The following is a 23,723-nucleotide window of genomic DNA, read 5'->3' as shown; positions in this document are numbered from 1 at the left end:
CCTCTTTTCATGTTGTTGTTGTTGTTGTTGTGGTCTTCGGTCCTGAGACTGGTTTGATGCAGCTCTTCATGATAATCTATCCTGTCCAAGCTTCTTCATCTCCCAGTACTTATTGCAACCTACATGATTCTGAATCTGTGTAGTGTATTCATCTCTTGGTCTCCCTCTACGATTTTTACCCTCCGTGCTGCCCTCCAATACTAAATTGGACATCCCTTTATGCCTCAGAATATGTCCTACCAACCGATCCCTTTTTATAGTCAAATTGTGCCACAAATTACTCTTCTCCCCAATTCTATTCAATACCTCCTCATTAGTTATGTGATCAACCCATCTAATCTTCAGCATCCTTCTGTAGCACTACATTTCGAAAGCTTCTATTCTTTTTTGTCTAAATTATTTATCGTCCACGTTTCACGTCCTTACATGACTACACTCCATACAAATAGTTTCAAATTTATTTTCATAACTGTTCCAAAACAACTTGTTGTAAAGCTCTCCTCGACCCGAAGGCCGGTTTAAACCCCACGGTGCTCTTGTGGGTGTGGCCCTGATGCAGATAGGTTGTACGTGCCTACTTGCAAGCTTCTGGCTGATTTACGCAGCCAGTTACAGGGGGTCCTACAATATAAATTGGACTTCGCACTACGGTGCAGTTTAGTACTAGTCGTTTAAAAATAGCTTAACTCGAAGAACCCTAAATTTGTTTCCAGAACTATGGAATTATTCGTACGCTTACAATGAATGTAAGATGCATTTAGTACTGTTGTCTCCTTACTTGAAGAGCAATTATTGCTTATTGCATTTTTTATGACGAAAATCCCTTGTTAAGGTACTGTTTGCTGAGCAAATATATCATGAACCGGTATCTCTTGGAATGCAACTTGTTCGCTTCGCTTTTTCGCCCCTACTTACGTGAACCCAAACCAAAATAGTTACTTTCGAGTATCTGTTCTATTAAGAGCTCACATAGTGCAAAGCTTTTACAACAAATAATGTTCCATAATTTGGACGATGGTGCTTAGGTGTTGCATCATGGTATACGCAGAAACGCAAATCTCAAAAATTACGAATATGGGTGTACCATCTACCGGACTACAAAATCAATTAGGACATGTGAAGCAGATATATGCAGCTCCATAAAAGGAATGCTAGGCGTATCTGCAACGCAGGTTCACACGAGAGAAACATAAAATAGAATCAAATTGTTTTTACTTTGCCACTTCAAAGGACGGCAGTGTCCTACCAAAAGGCTGATTGATTGACATATACCATAGTCTAAAACCGTTCGTTATACGTCACAACTGGGTTATCCTCATGGAGAGTGCTAACGTAAGACATACATCTACATCTACATCTACATCCATACTCCGCAAGCCACCTGACGGTGTCGGCGGAGGGTACCCTGAGTGCCTCTATCGGTTCTCCCTTCTATTCCAGTCTCGTATTGTACGTAGAAAGAAGGATTGTCGGTATGCTTCTGTGTGGGCTCTAATCTCTCTGATTTTATCCTCATGGTCTCTTTGCGAGATATACGTAGGAGGGAGCAATATACTGCTTGACTCTTCGGTGAAGGTATGTTCTCGAAACTTTAACAAAAGCCCGTACCGAGCTACTATGCGTCTCTCCTGCAGAGTCTTCCACTGGAGTTTATCTATCATCTCCGTAACGCTTTCACGATTACTAAATGATCCTGTAACGAAGCGCGCTGCTCTCCGTTGGATCTTCTCTATCTCTATCTGGTACGGATCCCACACTGTTGAGCAGCATTCAAGCAGTGGGCGAACAAGCGTACTGTAACCTACTTCCTTTGTTGTCGGATTGCATTTCCTTAGGATTCTTCCAATTAATGTCAGTCTGGCAACTGCTTTACCGACGATCAACTTTATATGATCATTCCATTTTAAATCACTCCTAATGCGTACTCCCAGATAATTTATGGAATTAACTGCTTCCAGTTGCTGACCTGCTATTTTGTAGCTAAATGATAAGGGACCTATCTTTCTATGTATTCGCATCACATTACACTTGTCTACATTGAGATTCAATTGCCATTCCGTGCACCATGCGTCAATTCGCTGCAGATCCTCCTGCATTTCAGTACAATTTTCCATTGTTACCACCTCTCGATACACCACAGCATCATCTGCAAAAAGCCTCAGTGAACTTCCGATGTCATCCACCAGGTCATTTATGTATATTGTGAATAGCAACGGTCCTATGACACTCCCCTGCGGCACACCTGAAATCACTCTTACTTCGGAATACTTCTCTCCATTGAGAATGACATGCTGCGTTCTGTTATCTAGGAACTCCTCAATCCAATCACACAGTTGATCTGATAGTCCGTATGCTCTTACTTTGTTCATGGTCCGTCTCTAATGACATCACGTCGATGGGATGTCAGCATTAATCTTCCTTCTTTCCTTCCTTCTTTTCCTAATACGTGCAGACTCTCACTGCTAAATGTTGCTGGACTTCGCCAATCTTCAAGTATTCACGGGAGATGATCGTATCACAGCCCGTTACGTCTTGGAAATAAGAGTTGCTAAACGGTGTAGGGTCATTGGTAGTCATCTACAGTCCATAAGTAACTGCACCATGACTCCATAAAGAAAATTATACATTTTAATCTCACTTCCTCCGTGATAAGGAAAACATATCCAACGATGCAATTGTTCATCTGATAAAGTTGAAAGGGAAAGCGTGACTGCGCCCCACGATCACTAAAACCATTCTGGGAGCTCCAGAATGGGCATTACAAGCGCCACAGAATGAGATATTTCCTCACAAATTAGTTAGTAGGCTGATATTTCTCGTTAACGGATAGATATTCACTGAATGTACAGCTTCTATTAGGAAAAGAAGGAAGGAAAGAAGGAAGATTAATGTTGACATCCCATCGACGTGAGGTCATTACAGACGGAGCATGAAGTCAGCTTGAGCGACTGCAGGGGAGGAAAACAGCATCGTCTCTTCCAAGGGAACCACCCCCGAATTTGCCTAAAACGATTTATGGAAAGTACAGAAATAAGACTCTCGTACGGTCAGACGGGGAACTAAGCCCCAATCGTACAAAATTCCAGTGCTTCACAAATGTGCCATTCCAATCGATCATTCCTGATAGTGCTGTTGTTTCTTCGTATATACGTATAGTTACCCGTCTACAGTGTGTTACAATGGTGGCATATCAACAGCATATAAAGATGACTGCTGTACTACTGACGAAAGATTTGTCGTAGCAGTAAGTGCGCGTCTGCCATTCGACCTTCAGCTGTATCTTTTCAGTGTGACAAGTTTCATCAACATCGACCTGTTTACTGCAAATGTGTTCTTACGCTCCGTAGTAGATACATCTCCAGCGTCAGTCTCATTGCTGTCCTGTCACACAGCATACGAGACTTTTTCACAAGTGCACGCACTTGTGCTCACGGAACGTCTCTTCCTCTGCCAGAAGTTGATGTAACCTATCACATTGTAAGGATACAGATCAACATCGGAACAGTTTCTTATTGATGCGAGAAAACTCATTTATCTTATAACAGGGTGCTATATAAATAGCTGTATAACAAGTGTATACGTATTCGTATAACTTGGACTTAATTTCCTATCTCATCTTCAGTGATCCCTAGAGTTCTGGTTTTCAGAGTCTGTATTCATCTCTTAATAACTGGACGCTGGGAAATGATTCTTTTTACGCTTCTTAATTCTTTATGACCACTTCAGCATAGCTTCATAATTACAAAACATATTACAACATTAAGTGAATAACAATTAAAAATAATGGATAATAACAATAAGACGTTTGCATGAGATGTCCATTACAATTGGAAATTAACTAGGTATTAGCCAGTAGTGATTTGCGGAAACAATGGGGAATGCAAAAAAGTGAGACATGTGTATAATGGGTTTCAATTATCCTTTCCTGAGAGAGTATATTTTATTTCCCTTTCACCTTTAGTTAAAATAGTCGTTAGTTACTACCGGTAAATATTCAAAAATAATAGTGGGATTCTGATGTATATGCCTGTGCCATACATCTCTTTATTTCCGTTGAAGGAAGGCGAATATGCGTTTGAGAACACGATATGAAATTCTACTAATTATAGCACAAGCTTAAGAACAGGCGCTAAATAGGTGAGCACTCCATTCATGATTTAGTACTCTCGATCAGCTGTATCACATGTACGTATAAGTAATAGCTGAACAGCTTTAGGGATCGAAAACTCTTACACCTATCACTGCAAAGAGTATTCAGAATAAATAACAGTTACGTATATCGCAACACGTCAGTTCGCTCTGTAAACCACCGCAAATTCAAAACCTGTGGTTCGGTCACACGTTCCGAAGTGATGGTACGATCTAATTGTGACCTCTCGCACACGAAACTATACATCTTGGTTTTCAGGTAAAGCACTGTCCATTATGTGCTGCATGCCCACCCCTGGTAGCTGAGTGGCCAGCGGGACGGAATGTCAAACCTAACGGCCCAGGTTCGATTCTAGGCTGGGTCGCAGATTTTCTCCGCTCAGAGGCTGCCTGTTGTGTTGTCCTTATCACCATCATTTCCTCCTCATCGAGACGCAAGTCGTCGAAGTGACGTCAACTTGTAAGACTTGCACCAGGCGAACGGTCTACCCGACGGGAAGCCCTAGCCACACGGCATTTCCATTTCCATGTGGTGTATGTTTCGTGCTTATCCTGTTCAGCTCAACTAATATTATTCGTCGTTGAAGACTACTTGAAACCTACTTCTGTAGCTTCCTATTTGTCTTTTCAGAGCGATGAGTTATTCCACCACACAATACGTATCCTTAGGAGGTGAATTAGGTTTGGATGCGATTCGGTAAGCATGTTTGACGATTTTAAGTAATGGTCCATACACTATTAAATCCTTGGTAGTTTCAGTCTGGACATGTGGGACATCTGGTGTAGTTGTTCTGTCAAATATATCGTGGTACTGACATTTTTCCGTACAGGTATGCTGACATACATCCTCTATGGGCGATACGTGAATAAGAGGGCATGTCAGTTGTGATATCCAGCATGCAATGTCTGCGTAGTTTCACTGTGGTGGGAATGGAATCCTAATGTCGCTCCGGAGCTCCGTTTAGCCATCATAGTACAGCAACTCTATGTGGCTTAGATTCAACAGTTCGTTGGAATCCCCTACAGAAATATTTAGCCACGCTGCTTCTATAGCCGTCCATAATTGTGAAAGTGTTGAAGGTACAGGTTTTTGAGGACTAACTGACCTCTCGAACCCATAAATGTTCGATGGGTGGCTGAACAATTCACTCGAATTGTCCAGAATGTTCTTCAGACCAGTCGCGAACAATCGTGGCACGGTGACATGGCGTATTGTCATGCATAAAAATGCCATCGTTGTATGGGGACATGAAGTCCCTGAATGACTGAAAATGGTCTCCAAGTAGCCGAAAATAACCATTTCCAGTCAATGGTCATTACAGCTGGAGCAGAGGACCCAGTCCACTCCATTTAAACACAGCCTACGCCATCATAGAACACCACCAGCTTGCATAGTGCCTTGTTGTGAATTTGCGTCCAAGGCTTCTTGGGACCTGTCTCACACTCGAACCCTACCAGCAACTCTTACTCGTTGAAATCGGGGCTCATCTGACCAAGCCACGGTTTTCCCAGTCGTCTAAGGTCCAAACGGTATGGTCACAACCCCAGAAGACGTTCTGCAGGAAGCGATGTCGTGTTGCTAACAAAGCGTCGGTCGTCTGCAGCCATAGCTCATTAACACCAAATTTCGCAGAAATGTCCCAACCGATACGTTCGTCGTACGTCGTACACTGTTTTTTGCAGTAATTGTTGTTTGTCTGTTAGCACCGCAAATTCTTCGCAAACGCCGGTGCTCTCGGCCGTTACGTGAAAGCCGTCGTACACTGCGTTGTCCATGGTGAGAGGTAATGGCAGAAATTTGGTATTTTCGGCACACTCTTGTCACTGTGCATCTCGGAATATTGAGTTCCCTAACGATTTCCGAAATGGAATGTCCTATGCGTCTAGGTCCAGCTACCTCTCCGCGTTCAAAGTCCCGTCGTGGAGCCATTATCACGTCGGAAACCTGTCCTCTTGAATCATCTACGTACAAGTGACAGCTCAGGGAATTCACTGCCCTTTTATAATCTGTGTCGGCGATACTACCGCCTTCTGTATATTTGCACATCGCTATACCACGACTGCCGGCCGGTGTGGCCGAGCGGTTCTAGGCGCTTCAGTCTGGAACCGCGCGACCGCTACGGTCGCAGGTTAAAATCCTGCCACGGGCATGGATGTGTGTAATGTCCTTAGGTTGGTTAGGTTAGGTTTAAGTAGTTCTAAGTTCTAAGGGACTGATGACCTCAGAAGCTAAGTCTCATAGTGCTCAGAACCATTTGAACCATTTTTATTCCATGACTTCCTGTCATCTCAATGTATATTGCCAGACAAAGTGATGGATGGGAAGCGTACGCTCGTCGTACGTGGTAACTCAAGGTGGGAAATCGCCTACACCCATACTTACCAGAGGATGTTGCTAAATGACTACATATTTTCCTTCTAAACGTGCTTGATTCTTGCAGACGTATATTCAAGGGGTGCACTGAATACTAAGGTGTTAGTAATACGCAATTCTAAATCCAGAACGTCTTGCATAGCAAGTTCTGCCTCCTTCCTTGTTTGTTGCACATAATCCGCAGATGGGGACGCAAAAGAGAAGGAGCAGCACTACAGAAAAAGACACAACCGCTCCAGTGTAACAACAAAACGTCACAATATGACGTGGAACGGGTTGCACGCACGTGCGCTCACATAGGTCTCGTCGGGTTCAAGGCAGGTAGGAAATCTCCCAGCACACGTTCGCTTTATGGCGGCAGATGCTACGTGCAGACGACGGCGTCAGAAACGTTTCGCAACTCCTTGCGCGAACCTATCATTTCCCATTAAGCAACGACGACACTAAACGAAGTGCACCTGGTATTAGCCATGACGCCATATTCTGTTTTAGCATGATAGGTGAGTCATTTTAAAACCCCCAGGTGTTTCCATGAATCGTCCTGCAAATAGTATACGTACACCATTCACTCTGGTGTGATCGCTTTGATCCTCGCACCGTGTATCAGGAAGAAGTAATACCTTCTTAAAATCCACTGTGAAGATAACCCCTTCGAATTATAAAACTAACGGTACTTGATATGCATGAAACTCTAAACTGAAATTAGTATTTCTCTCTATGCTGACGTGCAGACCATTTAGACACGTTATCAAATAATCAGTGTGTTTGAGTTCCCTCAATCTGACATTCTTCATGTGTTTCTCAGACATACGGGCACAATTAGGTGCCGGCCGGGGTGGCCGTGCGGTTCTCGGCGCTGCAGTCTGGAACCGAGCGACCGCTACGGTCTCAGGTTCGAATCCTGCCTCGGGCATGGATGTGTGTGATGTCCTTAGATTAGTTAGGTTTAATTAGTTCTAAGTTCTAGGCGACTAATGACCTCAGAAGTTGAGTCGCCTAGTGCTCAGAGCCATTTATACCATTTGAACCAATAACTCTTTGAAAAACGCATTAAAAATTTATTCTCTTGCTTTCTTTCTAATGGGATTTATTATAGTTCTATACTTCCAACAGATAATAGCAATTCTGATTCAGGATTGTTAAGTGAAAAGTCATTCACGTATTCGTATATAAAGAACAGGGGTTTAGCAAAAATTGTACCATGCTTTCTTTCCAGTCTCTAAAATTTTATCTCCCTTCAGCATTGTCTGACTTATTCAGTACATTTCTGCCAACATTGTTTGAATTATTCAGCACAACATTTTTCATTCTGTTTGTTAAGTAATATTCTAACAACTACATTAATTCAGCGAAACTTAAGTTTTTGTAAGAGAATAACATGAAATGCACAGTCAATTTAACATGGCAGGTTATTTCCAAACTGTCCCATACCCTGATTTATAATATAAATTGCAGATCAAAACTGTAAGAAAAGTCAAATCTTTAATCCAATATGCACACTGCAGGCAACAATAACAACTGCCAATGATTGCATTTCTGATTATTTCTACATCTCTTTTCCTCTTGGTATGATGACAGAGAGCTGGAATAACATCAGCCTTGGAGCTTTTAATTGGCTACCGAAAGGGAAGATTTACTGAAGGGAACATATGTTTCTATTGAAAGCCAGATCTGGGCAACTAAAGTGCAAGGGAGGGCAGTCTACTAGCCCACCCCAGCAGTGGCATGGAGTGAGGATGGTCATTGTGCAAGAAAATGAAAGGAATGCTTTTTCATAGCGATAAAAATCTGAAATGCAGGAGATGATACGACACTACTTAAATTGGGAGCAGCTTCTAAGTAAACAGAAAGCCTTCTGGAAAATTTGTTCACATTTTAATATCTGGTCCTTCACCGGTTGGCTCTTAGTAATTATTTTGGTAGTAGCAGGGGAGAGTTCCCACATTTCTCTAATGGATGTTTTCACACTGGCCATTAGCTGAAAGCTGGTACACACTTAGGGAAATTTTCTGACTTCTTCACTGCACCACAGGAAAAATATAACCCACTGCTCAGATAAAATCTGATAAACATGAAATTGTTAAGCTTTTTTATTAAATTATCATTGGCCATCAGTCACAAGCTCTGCTCCCATTGGCCGTCGAGATTCCAACGCTAGCAGAATCAGCCAGATTTGGGAGAGGAAAGTTATAGAGTACTTCACAGCGCATCATAGAACATTTCCTGGACTGACATCATAGAAGGTAGTTGCTCCAGGCCATTGTCGAGAGCTGAGGGGAGAGACATCTCTGTCTTAGATCAGAACACAGAGGCCATACAGAACTTAGAATTATTAGCCATCTTCTGCCCTTCTGCATCTGTAGAGTAGTAAGCTTCGGCCATCTTTGCATAGGCTCAGATGAGGCAAGTGCGAAGTCAGATAACTAAAATCAGGGTCTAGTTTTGCTGATCTAAATTTCACAGACAGCTAATTGCACCCACCATGCACTTAGGTGAGAGAGCTGTTGTTCATTCATATTTATCTGAGACCTTTCTGCTCTTAACCTTTTCCAAAATCATTGATCATATTTGCTACACATCTTTATATCGTTCGGAATCCCTTGCCCACTTATTAATTTTCTGTATTCTTGATTCAGTGGTATTAATATTTTAGCAGTAAACCAGATTGTTATAGTGACCATTTTCTCCCTTTCGTAGTCTGACCCCCTTCCCCCCTCCCGTGAACCATGGACCTAGCTGTCGGTACCTCAGCGATACAGAAAGCTGTGCCGTAGGTGCAACCACAACAGAAGGGTATCCAGACCAACATGTTGCTCTTGAAGAGGGGCAGCAGCCTTTTCAGTGGTTGCAGGGGCAACAGTCTGGATGATTCACTGGTCTGGCCTTGTAACATTACCCAAAACGGCCTTGCTAAGCTGGAACTACGAATGGCTGAAAGCAAGGGGGAACTAAAGCCGTAATATTTTTTGAGGGCATGCAGATTTACTGTATGGTTAATTGATAATTGCGTCATCTTCAGTAAAATATTCCGGAGGTAAAGTAGTCCCCCATTCAGATCTTCGCGACTACTCAGGAAGACGTCGTTATCAGGGGAAAGAAAACTGGCGTTCTACTGATCGGAGCGTGGAATGTCAGATCTCTTAATCGGGCAGGTAGGTTAGAAAATTTAAGAAGGGTAATGGATAGGTTAATGTTAAATATAATGAAAATTAGTAAAGTTCGGTGGCAGGAGGACCAAGACTTGTGGTCAGGAGAATACAGCGGTGTAAATACAAAATCAAATAGGGGTAATACAGGAGTAGGTTTAATAATGAATAATGAAATAAGAATGCGAGTAAGCTACTACGAACAGCATAGTGAACGCATTATTGTAGCCAAGATAGACATGAAGCCAATGCCTACCATAGTAGTACAAGATTATACGCCAACTAGCTCCGCAGATGGCGAAGAGATTGATGAAATGTATGATGAGACAAAAGAAATTATTCAGATAGTGAAGGGAGCCGAAATTTTAATAGTCATGTGGGACTGGAATTCGATAGTAGGAGAAGGAAGAGAAGGAAAAGTAGTAGGTGAATATGGAATGGGCGTAAGGAATGAAAGAGGAAACCGCCTGGTAGAATTTTGCACAGAGAATAACTTAATCATGGCTAATACTTGGTTCAAGAATCATGAAAGAAGATTGTATACGTGGAAGAGGCCTAGGGACACTGCAAGGTTTCAGACAGATTACATAACGGTAAGACAGAGATTTAGGAAACAGCTTTTAAATTGTAATACATTTCCAGGGGCAGCCATGTACTCTGACCACAATCTATTGGTTATGAACTGTAGATTAAAACTGAAGAAACAGCAAAAAGGTTGGAATTTAAGGAGATGTGACCTGGATGAACTGAAAGAACCAGAGGTTGTACAGACTTTCAAAGAGAGCATTAGGGAACGCTTGACAAGAAATGGGGAAAGAAATACAGTAGAAGAAGAATGAGTAGCTTTGAGAGATGATGGGAGGATAAAGTAGGTAGAAAGACGAAGGCTAGTAGAAATCCTTGGGTAACAGAAATAATACTGACTTTAATTGATGAAAGGAGAAAATAAAAAAATGCAGTAAAACGATTACAAACGTCTCAAAAATGAGATCCACGGGAAGTGCAAAATGGCTAAGCAGGGTTGGGTAGAGGACAAATGTAAGGATGTAGAGGCATGTATCGCTAGGGGTAAGATAGATACTGCCTACAGGAAGATTAAAGAGACCTTTGGAGAAAAGAGAGCCACTTGTATGAATTTCAAGAGTTCAGATGGAAAACCAGTTCTAAGCAAAGAAGGGATACCAGAAAGGTGGTAGGAGTATATAGCAGCGGTTTATACAAGGGTGATGTACTTGAAGACAATATTATAGAAATGGGAGAGAACACAGATGAAGATGAAATCGGTGATATGATACTGTATGAAGAGTTTGACAGAGCACTGCAAACCCTAAGTCGAAACAAGACCCCAGGAGTAGGTAACATTCCATTAGAACTACTAAGAGCCTCAAGAGAACAAGCCCTGAAAAAGCTCTACCGTCTTGTGAGTAAGTTGTATGAGACAGACGAAATACCTTTCAAGAAGAATATAATAATTCCAATTCCCAAGAAGGCAGTTGTTGACAGCTGTGAAAATTAGCAAACTATCAGACCTAGAGAAAGTATTTGACAATATTGACTGAAATACAAACTTCCAAATTCTGAAGGTGGCAGGGGTTGGAGAAAGGAGAGCCACTAGTTCTAATCAAAGAACGGGAAGCCTATTTACAATTTGTACAGAAATCAGATGGCATTTATAAGAGTTGAGGGGCTTGAAAGGGAAGCAGTGGGTGGGGTAGGGAGTGCGATAGGGTTGTAGCCAATCCCCGATGTTTTTCAGTCAGTATATTGAGCAAACAGTAAAGAAAACAAAATAAAAATTCAAGAGGCCGCTATTATGTCAGTGATGAAGGGCTTCTTCCTTCATTCCCGCTGTAGTTCCGCGAGTATGACGAATCTGAGAACTTTCGCGCTGTGTTCACTTCATACCCGTATACTCGTTCTCTGGCACTGAAGAATGCCGGAATGTAAGGCTAGTCGTGGCGTATTGGTAGCACTGAAGATGACTGCAAAATCTTGCTACTGCAAGTAGCATAGGCAAAGGAAAAGATCGATTGCCAGGCAGGGCTTAAATGAATCTGTGTTTTGTGAGACTGTGGAGGCTGTAAGGCCAAAGTTAACTGATGTGAAGTACACAACAGCAAATGTTTTCCTTTGAAGGAGGAATGATATCGGGAATAAGTTTCACGCTATAATCCACGCTTCATACGAAAAGCGTACAAACCATGTCGAGTCCAAACGAAATCTTTCTTTTTCTGTTTATTCTTCCTCCACCGTGTGTGCTGCGTCAAACGAAAACTGAATACAGAGCAACGTCAATGGTACATGCCTGTGACAAAAAAGCATGTTATTTCTGCACTCATTTGGTCATGTCTTTTTCCATATGTGGGCTAACAGCAAGATGTGGAGCATGTAATTCATTTCTCTAATTTATTTTAATAATTAATCGCCATTTACAGGCTGTAATTCATCCTTGTATCATATTTCCTGATAGTGTTGTTACAGACTCGGTAGCGCCTCGAAAGGGCGTATGTGTCAACGTAGAAGTTATACATTTTCTGAGCAGATATTAAAAATTAGAATAAATTGAAAGCTATCTTAAAAAAGATTTATTTATGTAAATACATGTGGAAACAGAACAATATTCACTACAAAACCATGAGTCCTTGTAGTGTTATATAACTTGTCAGACATTTTGCGGTATTTGAAATTGTTCTTCAGAATGGCTACAAAGCCAAAATCAGAGCTGTGTGAAATAAATGAATAATAATTTAGAGTTTAATAGTGAAAATGTTTTTCAGAAATGTTGCATGTGTAGGAGGAATGCGGCGAGTCCACTGCTATTCTTGCGAACTCACGGGCACACGGGGTCGGAGAGTTCGGAGATGACATCACGGGACGCAATGGCGAGTTCAAAGCGGGTGTATAGAGTTAATTTCTGATCTCTTGTAAATACCAAGCCGATCACCACGTTTCGCCTCACATATACGATGGGCGATCGCTTTGAAAATCGGGGTCACATTTGGCAATGTGTTTACATTAGACGCCGACAGAAGGAGGGTATGGATTTCTACCTGGGCGGACGCTAGCAGCATTTTTAAAATACCTTAGCGAGTGGTAGCCCCAACACAGTAATAGCCCATATAAGGGTATGGTTGATTGTCTGCGAAACTGAGAAGTATCATTCCAATCCCGACCCGGCACGGTTTCGTAAAGGGCACTGGAAAAGAAGGAAACGATAAAAAAAATGAAGACTAGGGTTTATCGTCGCGTTAACATCGAGGTCATTAGAAACGGAACTCAAGCTAGGAAAGTTTCAGGAAAGCGAAAGGAAATAGGCCGCGCCATTAAAAGAAATCATACTGGCATTTGCCTGAAGTGATTTAGGAAGTTCATGGAAAAACCTATATCTGCATGGCTAGATATGTATTTGAACCGTCTTCTTCCCGAATGTGAGTCAATTGTTCTAACCAGTGCGCCACCTCACGCAGTGAAACGACAAAAAGATCCAAACACCCCTTTTCACGTAGAATATTCTAAATAACCTATATCAGTTTAGAATATGATGAAAGAATGAACATAATGAATCTTTAAAATGAACATAAACAGTGCCGGCCTCAAGAAACCTTTATTTTAATATATTCATTTTTTATTCTGAATTTCTGTGGCTCCATTGTGGACGCGGGACAGCGGGTGGTCAAATATTTACAAAGAAAAATCGTCAAAGAGCCGTATCCTTTTGAAAAGCTATTTTATTTTAACAACCAATTTCAGCGTTTCAGCATACACATGAAAAGCATTGGGGCCTGAGGATGGTATATTTAAATGCCAAAACTGCTTGTTAAAATAAAATAAAATAACTTATCAAAACGTACGGCTGTTTGCCGATTTTTCTAGGAAAAAAAGTCCATTATAAGTTATAAGACCTTTCTTTTAAATCGACGGAGATCACATAAATAAGTTCACACAACATTAATCAAAAATTATGTGATCTCATTTGCTCAGAAAGATCCCTCATTGAACGATCACACAAAACTATGCGCACAGCTGTTCGTTGCGCCTGGTTGACAGGTAACACATCATACGTTAGTGTGCTGCTGGTAGCGGCATTAGCAGAGTCGAATGTGTGCCACCAGTGGTACATGCCGCTAGGTGGGAGGTTCCAGCGAGTGCCACCAGCGGTAAAGACTGGCGTCAACGTATTAAGCAGTAAAGAAAGAGAAACTCACAGATATATACCCTTTCTGGGGTTTCATTACCAGTAGAATTGTTTCCTAAACAAGGAAATCTCAAATGCTTCTCGCAGGGAAATGATTGCTCTCTGCGGTATGAAGAATCAGTTGAAAACCTTCGACTAAACTCTCAGCTCCATCAGTGCACACGTATTCATCAACCTATGAGAGCATATTACATGTGTGCCAAACGAATAAAGAGGAACATAAGAAATATGTTACCACAAACCAAGAGGGCATTCCTGACCAGAACAAGTGAGCTAGTATCAAACATTGGCATTGATTTGACGAAGACATTTCTAATCATGTACATCTGGATAGCAATGTATGCAGATGGATGCTGGACTGTGAAAGAAACCGAAAATTTGAGGACCTAAGCTCTCGAGACGTTATGCTGTTGAAGGATATTGAAAATTACGTGAACTAATAAGAAATTGGGGGATTCTCTGAACTGACGAGGAGCGGAATAATTGGAAGAAGTTGACAAAATGAAGAGACAGGATGTTAGGAGACGTATTAAGACATCAAGGTATAACTTACATGATACTAGAGTGAGCTGTAGACAGTAAAACCAGCTTGGGAAGACAGATACTGGAATATGTCCTTCAAATAGCTGAGGACGTTTCATTGTATGGGACTGACGAAATATGATTGGTGTAATGTAAACAGTAATGGCTTCGTAGCCGCGAAACATCATGATATCAGTTTGCGTGTTTCAGCAACGCATATATGGAAGAATTACGACGGTTGATCCATCGGTCGCACCGACATGCGTTCTGTGAGTGGTATTTGCACTATCTGTCATTTTTCTCCTTTTAAAAGACAAAAGTGTTATTATTAAAGCTTAGAGCTACAAAAATCACGAAAGGATTCAATTACGTCTAAGCTATAGGTGATATGAATAAGAAACAGATCACTGCATTTCTGCATATGCCATACAGTTCTCTGAGAAGAAAAGTTACATTTTGTTTGCAACCAAAATATATTTGTCATATCAACTTTATTCTCCTTACCTTGTTACAGTCTCTCCCAATCATAAATGTCTCCAAATTTTTTTTATGAATATTTGTTTTGGGTGTTGAAAGAAGCCAAAATCCATATCAAATCTCATCTCTAGCTCCTCTTGGCGTATTTATGCGTTCGGACACAATAATGCTCTTTCTTCTTTTGATTAACTTGCAATAGTGATAGTATATCGTAATAAATAGGCTTAGAATAAAAATAAATTCATCATAAACAACGTGGTGTTTTTCAGGTGAAAATGATGCTGAAGTAATTAGTCAGCAGCCACCAGAACCTCAGAGAGGAACCGTCGCCGATTTCATTAAGTCTCGGGCTGTCGCCGTTGCTCGTAAGTATATTTCTATATGGAAATGAGTTGCATTAAGGAAGCACCTTCTTGAAACTATCCTATAGGTAAATACACTGTATCGACGTAATCAAACAAGTGAATTCAAATACAACAGCGTAGGTGACGTACTTTTGCTAACGTGGTGGTACCAGTGAGCTTCTAGCAAAAACCATAATACTATAAACACAATTTACAAACTGTCAAATAAGTATTTACCTTTGATGCCAATAACTGCAGTGCTGTCTAGTATTACATTAATCAGGGAATTAGTGAGAAATTTTGACACTTTTAAAATAATAATAATAATATTTTCAATACGTGTAGCCGTTGCGACGAGGGTAGTTGTGGGAAGGAAGAGAAAACATCTTTACAGATGAACTGACGACGTGAAATAATCCTCATGAAGTTATGATACACCCCTTTATACACATTCCTGTGTGTGTGAAAATGTGTTTTGCATTCTCAAGCCGGCCGGAGTGACCTTGCGGTTCTAGGCGCTACAGTCTGGAACCGAGCGACCGCTACGGTCGCAGGTTCGAGTCCTGCCTCGGGCATGGATGTGTGTGATGTCCTTAGGTTAGTTATGTTTAATTAGTTCTAACTTCTAGGCGACTGATGAAGTTAAGTCGCACTGTGCTCAGAGCCATTTTTTTGCATTCTGAATGTTTATGGCGGCTTGTACAACGGGCAGAGATAATGGACTACTGCAGTGGTCATGGTTATTATTTGTTTTTAATCTTTCATAGAAATTAACTAGTTAATAATTACTTCTAAACAAACAAAACAGTATTTTTAATAAAATAGCTTCGTACAATATAGGTATGAAGCTGACAGTTAAAAGCCTCTTTTATGTTAGTAAGTTCCAGCGCAAAATCAGTATTCAGTGTCAGAAGAGGGTTAAAAAGCCGTTCTAATGATACCTCATTCAGTCCTGCACGATTAATATATATTGAGAAAAAAGGGTGTTGATTTGAGAAGTTGTTGTTGTTGTTGTTGTTGTGGTCTTCAGTCCTGAGACTGGTTTGATGCAGCTCTCCATGCTAATCTATCCTGTACAAGCTCCTTCATCTCCCAGTACCTACTGCAACCTACATCTTTCTGAATCTGCAAAGTGTATTCATCTCTTGGTCTCCCTCTATGATTTTTACCCTCCACGCTGCCCTCCAATGCTAAATTGGTGATCCTTTTATGCCTCAGGACATGTCCTACAAACCGATCCCTTCTCCTAGTCAAGTTGTGCCACAAACTTCTCTTCTCCCCAATTCTGTTCAATACATCCTCATTAGTTACGTGACCTACCCATTTAATCTTCAGCATTCTTCTATAGTACCCCAATTTGAAAGCTTCTATTCTCTTCTTGTCCAAACTAGTAATCGTCCATCTTTCACATCCATACATGGCTACGCTCCATACAAATACTTTCAGAAACGACTTCCTGACACTTAAATCTATACTCCATGTTAACAAATTTCTCTTCTTGAGAAACGCTTTCCTTGCCATTGCCAGTCTACATTTTGTATCCTCTCTACTTCGACCATCATCAGTTATTTAGCTCCCCAAATAGCAAAACTCATTTACTACTCTCAGAGTCTCATTTTCTAATCTAATTCCCTCAGCATCACCCCACTTAATTCGACAACATTCCATTATCCTCGTTTTGCTTTTGTTGATGTTCATCTTATATCCTCCTTCCAAGACACTGCCCATTCCGTTCAACTGCTCTTCCAAGCCCTTTGCTGACTGTGACTGAATTACAATGTCATCGGTGAACCTCAAAGTTTTTATTTCTTCTCCATGGATTTTAATACCTTCCCCAAATTTTTCTTTTGTTTCCTTTGCTGCTTGCTCAATATACAGATTGAATAACATCGGGGAGAGACTACAACCCTGTCTCACTCCCTTCCCAACCACTGCTTCCCTTTCATGCCCCTCGACTCTAATAACTGCCATCTGGTTTCTGTACAAATTGTAATTAGCCTTTCTCTCCCTGTTTTTTACCCCTGCCACCTTTAGAATTTGAAAGAGAGTATTCCAGGCAACATTGTCAATAGCTTTCTCTAAGTCTACAAATGCTAGAAACTTAGGTTTGCCTTTCCTTAATCGTTCTTCTAAGATAAGTCGTAAGGTCAGTATTGCCTCACGTGTGTCAACATTTCTACGGAATCCAAACTGATCTTCCCCGAGGTCACCTTCTACCAGTTTTTCCATTCGTCTGTAAAGAATTCGCGTTAGTATTTTGCAGCTGTGACTTATTAAACTGATAGTTCGGTAATTTTTACATCTGTCAACACCTGCTTACTTTGGGATTGGAATTATTATATTCTTCTTGAAGTCTGAGGGTATTTCGCCTGTCTCGTACATCTTGCTCACCAGATTGTAGAGTTCTACATCTACATGACTACTCTGCAATTCACATTTAAGTGCTTGGCAGAGGGTTCATCGAACCACATACTATCTCTCTACTATTCCACTCCCGAACAGCGAGCGGGAAAAACGAACACCTAAACCTTTCTGTTCGAGCTCTGATTTCTCTTATTTCCAGTCGCACAACTGAGACGATACCCCATAGCTCCGCAGCTTGATTAGAAGTCGCTTGTGAGGAACGGTGTCAAAAGCTTTCCGGCAATCTAGAAATACGGAATCAACTTGAGATCCCCTGTCGATAGCGGCCATTACTTCGTGCGAATAAAGAGCTAGCTGCGTTGCACAAGAGCGATGTTTTCTGATTACGTGTCAATAGATCGTTCCCTTCGAGGTGATTCATAATGTCTGAATACAGCATATGCTCCAAAACCCTACTGCAAACCGACGTCAATGATATAGGTCTGTAGTTAAATGGATTACTCCTACTACCCTTCTTGAACACTGGTGCGACCTGCGCAATTTTCCAATCCGTAGGTACAGATCTATCGGTGAGCGAGCGGTTGTATATGAGTGCTAAGTAGGGAGCTATAGTATCAGCGTAATCTGAAAGGAACCTAATCGGTATACAATCTGGACCTGAAGACTTGCCCGTATCAAGCGATTTGAGTTGCTTCGCAACCCCTAAGGTATCTACTTCTAAGAAACTCATGCTAGCAGATGTTCGTGTTTCAAATTCTGGAATATTCGATTAGTCTTCCCTGGTGAAGGAATTTCGGAAAACTACGTTCAATAACTCGGCTTTAGCGGCACAGTCGTCGATAACAGTACCATCGGCAGTGCACAGCGAAGGTATTGACTGCGTCTTGCCGCTTGTGTACTTTACATACGACCAGAATTTCTTCGGATTTTCTACCAAATTTCGAGACAATGTTTCGTTGTGGAACCTATTAAAGGCATCTCGCATCGAAGTACGTGCCAAATTTCGCGCGTTTGTAAATTTTAGCCCATCTTCGGGATTTCGCGTTCTTCTGAACTTCGCATGCTTTTTCCGTTGCCTCTCCAAGAGCGTTCGGACCTTTTTTGTGTACCACGGGGGATCCGTTCCATCTCTTACCAATTTATGAAGTATGAATATCTCAATTGCTGTTGCTACTATATCTTTGAATTTGAGCCACATCTCGTCTACATTCGCATATTCAGTTCGGAAGGAATGGAAATTGTCTTTTAGGAAGGCTTCTAGTGACACTTTATCCGCTTTTTTAAATAAAATTATTTTGCGTTTGTTTCTCATGGATTTGGAAGAAATGGTATTGAGCCTAGCTACAACGACCTTGTGATCACTAATCCCTGTATCAGTCTTGATGCTCTCTATCAGCTCTGGATTGTTTGTGGCTAAGAGGTCAAGTGTGTTTTCGCAACCATTTATAATTCGGGTGGGTTCGTGGATTAACTGCTCGAAATAATTTTCGGAGAAAGCATTTAGGACAATCTCGCAAGACGTTTTCTGCCTAGTTTTGTCAGGACTGGCTCTCCCAAGGCCGTCATTAGTTCTAAAGGAATGTTGTCTACTCCCGGGGCCTTTTTTCGACTCAGGTCTTTCAGTGCTCTGTCAAACTCTTCACGCAGTATCATATCTCCCATTTCATCTTCATCTACATCCTCTTCCATTTCCATAATATTGTCCTCAAGTACATCGCTCTCGTATAGACGCTCTATATACTCCTTCCACCTTTCTGCTTTCCCTTCTTTGCTTAGAACTGGGTTTCCATCTGAGCTCTTGATATTCATACAAGTGGCTCTCTTTTCTCCAAAGGTCTCTTTAATTTTCCTGTAGGCAGTATCCCTCTTATCCCTAACGATACATGCCTCTACATCCTTACATTTGTCCTCTAGCCATCCCTGATTAGCCATTTTGCACTTCCTGTCGATCTCATTTTTGAGACGTTTGTATTCCTTTTTGCCTGCTTCATTTACTGAGTTTTTATATTTTCTCCTTTCATTAATTAAGTTCAGTATTTCTTCTGTTACCCAAGGATTTCTACTAGCCCTCGTCTTTTTACCTACTTGATCCTCTGCTGCCTTCACTACTTCACCCCTCAGAACTACCCATTCTTCTTCTACTGTATTTCTTTCCCTCATCCCTGTCAATTGTTCCCTGATGCTGTCCCTGAAACTCTGTACAACCTCTGGTTGAGTAAGTTTATCCAGGTCCCATCTCTTTAAATTCCCACGTTTTTGCAATTTCTTCAGTTTTAGTCTACAGTTCATAACCAATAGATTGTCGTCAGAGTCCACATCTGCCCCTGGAAATGTCCTACAATTTAAAACCTGCTTCCTTAATCTCTGTCTTACCATTATATAATCTATCTGATACCTTTTAGTATCTCCAGGATTCTTCCATGTATACAACCTTCTTTTATGATTGTTGAACCAAGTGTTAGCTATGATTAAGTTATGCTCTGTGAAAAATTCTATCAGACGGCTTCCTCTTTCATTTGAGAAGTAATACATATATATGACAGTTCTGCTTCTTCACCTGCTATAAGCTCCTTAGAGATTTCTGTGACTAGCAGTAGGCATTGCGTACTTAGTGTAACCTTTCATGTATGTTTTAAAACTAATTGCACATGGAGCCTCTGAGTCTGTGAGGTTATCATGTCATTAAATATAGCGTGCACCATTACAACTTAATAATCATGTCTCGTAATCCCTCTTAGTTCCACTCTTTTTGCTCAAACCCTACCGCGCATAGTTGGTCCCAAACAGAATTACAAGAGTGATGTCGATTTAATGATGCGCAGTACAAAAATATAGAGCATATTTCATGGAATAGTCACCTCTGAGAATTCTAAGGCAGATGTCATCTTCGCTTTGGTTTTCCTTCTTGGGAATGACACTGCATAACGGCTCTACGCAGTTGTGACTACCTACACCCCTTTCTCAACATCATTTACACTCCAATCCACACTCACACCCACCTCGCAAAACTCCTGCTTAATATATACACGACCACTTCGTCCAGAGTGGTATATCTGTCGTAGTCACAGATATACGGATCAGTACCGAAACGGACGGAACAGAGGTTAAGAAACTGCTCTCGCGCTTGGTAAGAGTGACATTTATATAATAGCCTACCTATCGAGTCTTAGGTTTTTCGTGTTTACTTTAAATCACTAACGATGAAATTGGATTTAGTTTCTTTCGAGACAGCGTGGCAATATCCTTCGCTGTCCTTGTCCAATTCGATATTAAATTCCATCTCTAACGGTCCCATTCTCGACTCTGTGATAATTAAAACCTGATCCTAATACTTTCATCTAAGTCAGTACCAAGTTATCTAGCCCTCAGAAACTCACTGATATTCCTCACCCAGCATTCTTCCTTCAGAACACGTTCGTCCGACGCTGTATCCAGTCACATTCCAATCAAATCTATCGATATCATCCACCCCAACATCTATATTCATCATCTGACATTCTTGTAAACTGCATAATTACTTCTTTGCCACAGGTGACTCGCCACTCAAAGTGCCACACCAAGAAAACAATGACACATAAATTTCTGCACCGCAGGAAAACGTTGAAACTAGCGTGAAAATTGCACCATACAAATTGCCTGACACAGTGTACATAAGCTCTTTTAAGCACAAGGAACCATGCCACTGCGTTCCAGTGCATATTCTCTTATTCCCTCTGTGTACTAACTGTCAACCTCAACAAAGCGAACTTCGATACTTTCTTATTTCCGAATGATTCAGTCTTTGACTTTAGATCTAAAAACTGAATAAGTACTATAAAAATTAATAAAAATAAGAATTAAAAAGAAATGCATCAGATCGTTCCTTGACCACAATTATTGCAAACTGGAGCCTTCTTAGTAACACATGACTTTCCTCTAAACACGAACGTCTGTGAAGTTTATTTTGCTAAACCGTGTAAAGCTTCTAGAATCCAGATTTTTCTGTATCTCACAAAACCATGTATCCCCGTGTTAATCATATGTGTATTCACGCAACAACTGTGTTGATCAGGAATTCCTCCGCCCCACCAATCTTCTGTTACAACAGTTTTGCGTTTGTTGACTTTAAAGAAGCCTACAAGTATTTGTGGCATGTCAGTCTCCGTCTAAAGCTCCAGACTTAGGCACTTAGTAGCCATGTCCGTCTTTTCCAATTCCTTTTTCCAGTCCCCATCGTGGGTCAGAATTAAGAGTACCATCGGAACTGTACCGTCGAAACTCAGGTCCGATAACATACCCAAAACGTCCCTTCCATCTGTCTTCTCCTGTTCAGTTAGGACGTCACATTGCTAATCATCTTCTGCACAATTTCCAGTAATCACTCCTGCTACACCACAACTGTTTCATGTCTTGCTGCAACCAGTCCTTCTTTAAATCAAAATTTTGCAATTCTAGTCGTTCCAGAGACACTACTTAATTTTTTACAACCACCTGTTCAACTACTACATTGAGAACTTGGAGTAAAACTCGATTAGGAGCTAGTTTGCAGCCTCCTCTCCACCCCCGTGACCTACTAAGCATTAAACATTAACAGGCTACAGCCAATGAAGCTGGCGATTGCACCCCTAAAATGTTATCTACTTTTTTCAGACACCTTCCCTATTGTTCGTATTTCTGCATACCTAAAATTTCATCACTCTTGGCATCATCTTGTGCTCCATGTGGTTAACATGGCTTTGAGCACCTTAAATCTTCCTTACCAGTACATCAAATTTACTCCCTTCCCACTCATACTGTACATTTACAAATCTAAGATTTAAACCAGATGTCCCACTTTTTCATTTCTAATTCTCACCCAGCTCTGCTCAGTGGCAACCTGTACCTTACTCAATTCACATCGTATCCCAACACAGCTCGACAAATAACATCTTTTTTGACCCGAACTAAATCGTGATACCTATACTGACTATAAAATCTCGTTTTCCATCGCTCATTTAACCTCCTTCCTTTCCTTCTCCTCCTCCTTTTCTTAAAATATAAAAGGACTGTGTCCTTAACTTTACTATTATTGACCCTGTAACTGCTAGCTACGACCTAACATACCAGCACACAGACGTGCCTCCCGTAATATGTACATTCAGTGTAATTCAGTTGCCCCAGCCCCTGGGTTTTATGTAACCTGCAATGCCGTCAAAAACCGCATTTGAGGTTTTCATATTCTCTCGCTCACTACGTGCAAATTAACAGGGTCTTCTTGCAGGAAATTTAATGAAGTTAAATGTTGTACCAGCGTGTTTTTTGACTGGAGGCCACGGTTTTTTAGTCATAAAAAAACGCGTTTTAAGGTCACCTTTGTACATTTTTCTCGAATAATTCTAAAACTACAGCCTCTGTCACCTGATGTGTACAATCACCAGCTTCATCGGCTGTTACCTATTAATCCTGAATGGTTAGTGGGTTGTGGGGGTGGATTAATTCATAATCTAGGTTCAGTCCAAGTGTATCACTGTTTTAGTTAGGTGGTAGCGAAAAATTAAGTAGTGTCTCTAGGACGACCATAATTATAGCCTAGATTTTAGAAAAGTTTGGTTTTTTTAAAAAAAAACAGTAGTTGCAACAAGAATTTTTTTACTAATAATTTGTACATAGCGTACGAGAGAATAAGAAGTTCTTGGCAGTGGTATCTGAAGGTGTTGCGGGTTGTACAAAACCCGTGGGCAGGGGCAGCTGAATCACGCAGTATATGAAACGGGAGCTGAGAGTACCAGGAGTACTAACGTTGGATATATCCGTTCCGAGGTTTTCAAAATAAGCGTAATAACACGTCATTACTTACAGTGCACTGTGCAGTTCCTTGATGTGGCTCAGATTCGCAAAAGTGGCGGTTTGTCGTCCTCGTGGCTTGCTTAGCATTGTTTCATTGTATTTGAAAATGTGTATATCCATGCTGTCCGACGAATAAAGAGAAGATATCCTCATCGGAAATGGTAGTGAGAATGACTTTTCTGATCCTTCGTCTCAAATTGAGAATACTCTGCCTCATGTTTCTCATCTTTGAAATCTCTGGGACGGGAAATTCTTGCATACGTTCCTCTTCCAGAAGTAAAACTGACAGAAGTAATGAAGATAAAGATAATGTTCCAGCATTGTGAGCTGAATTACAAGTTTATGGA

General features: G+C 41.1%; 1 protein-coding gene across 1 annotated transcript in view; it reads left to right on the top strand.

Annotated features, from left to right (window-relative positions):
• Positions 1-23,723, top strand: part of LOC126280378 (loricrin-like) — a 52,324-nt gene that overhangs the window by 5,354 nt on the left and 23,247 nt on the right. Inside the window, exon 2 of the mRNA XM_049979761.1 lies at positions 15,133-15,228. Within this exon, the coding sequence (XP_049835718.1) occupies positions 15,133-15,228 (96 nt within the window). The remainder of the gene's footprint in view (positions 1-15,132; positions 15,229-23,723) is intronic.

This window comes from Schistocerca gregaria, chromosome 1 (assembly GCF_023897955.1).
Source record: "Schistocerca gregaria isolate iqSchGreg1 chromosome 1, iqSchGreg1.2, whole genome shotgun sequence".
NCBI classification, from domain to species: Eukaryota; Metazoa; Arthropoda; class Insecta; order Orthoptera; family Acrididae; genus Schistocerca; species Schistocerca gregaria.
This window is presented reverse-complemented; position numbering and strand designations above follow the sequence as displayed.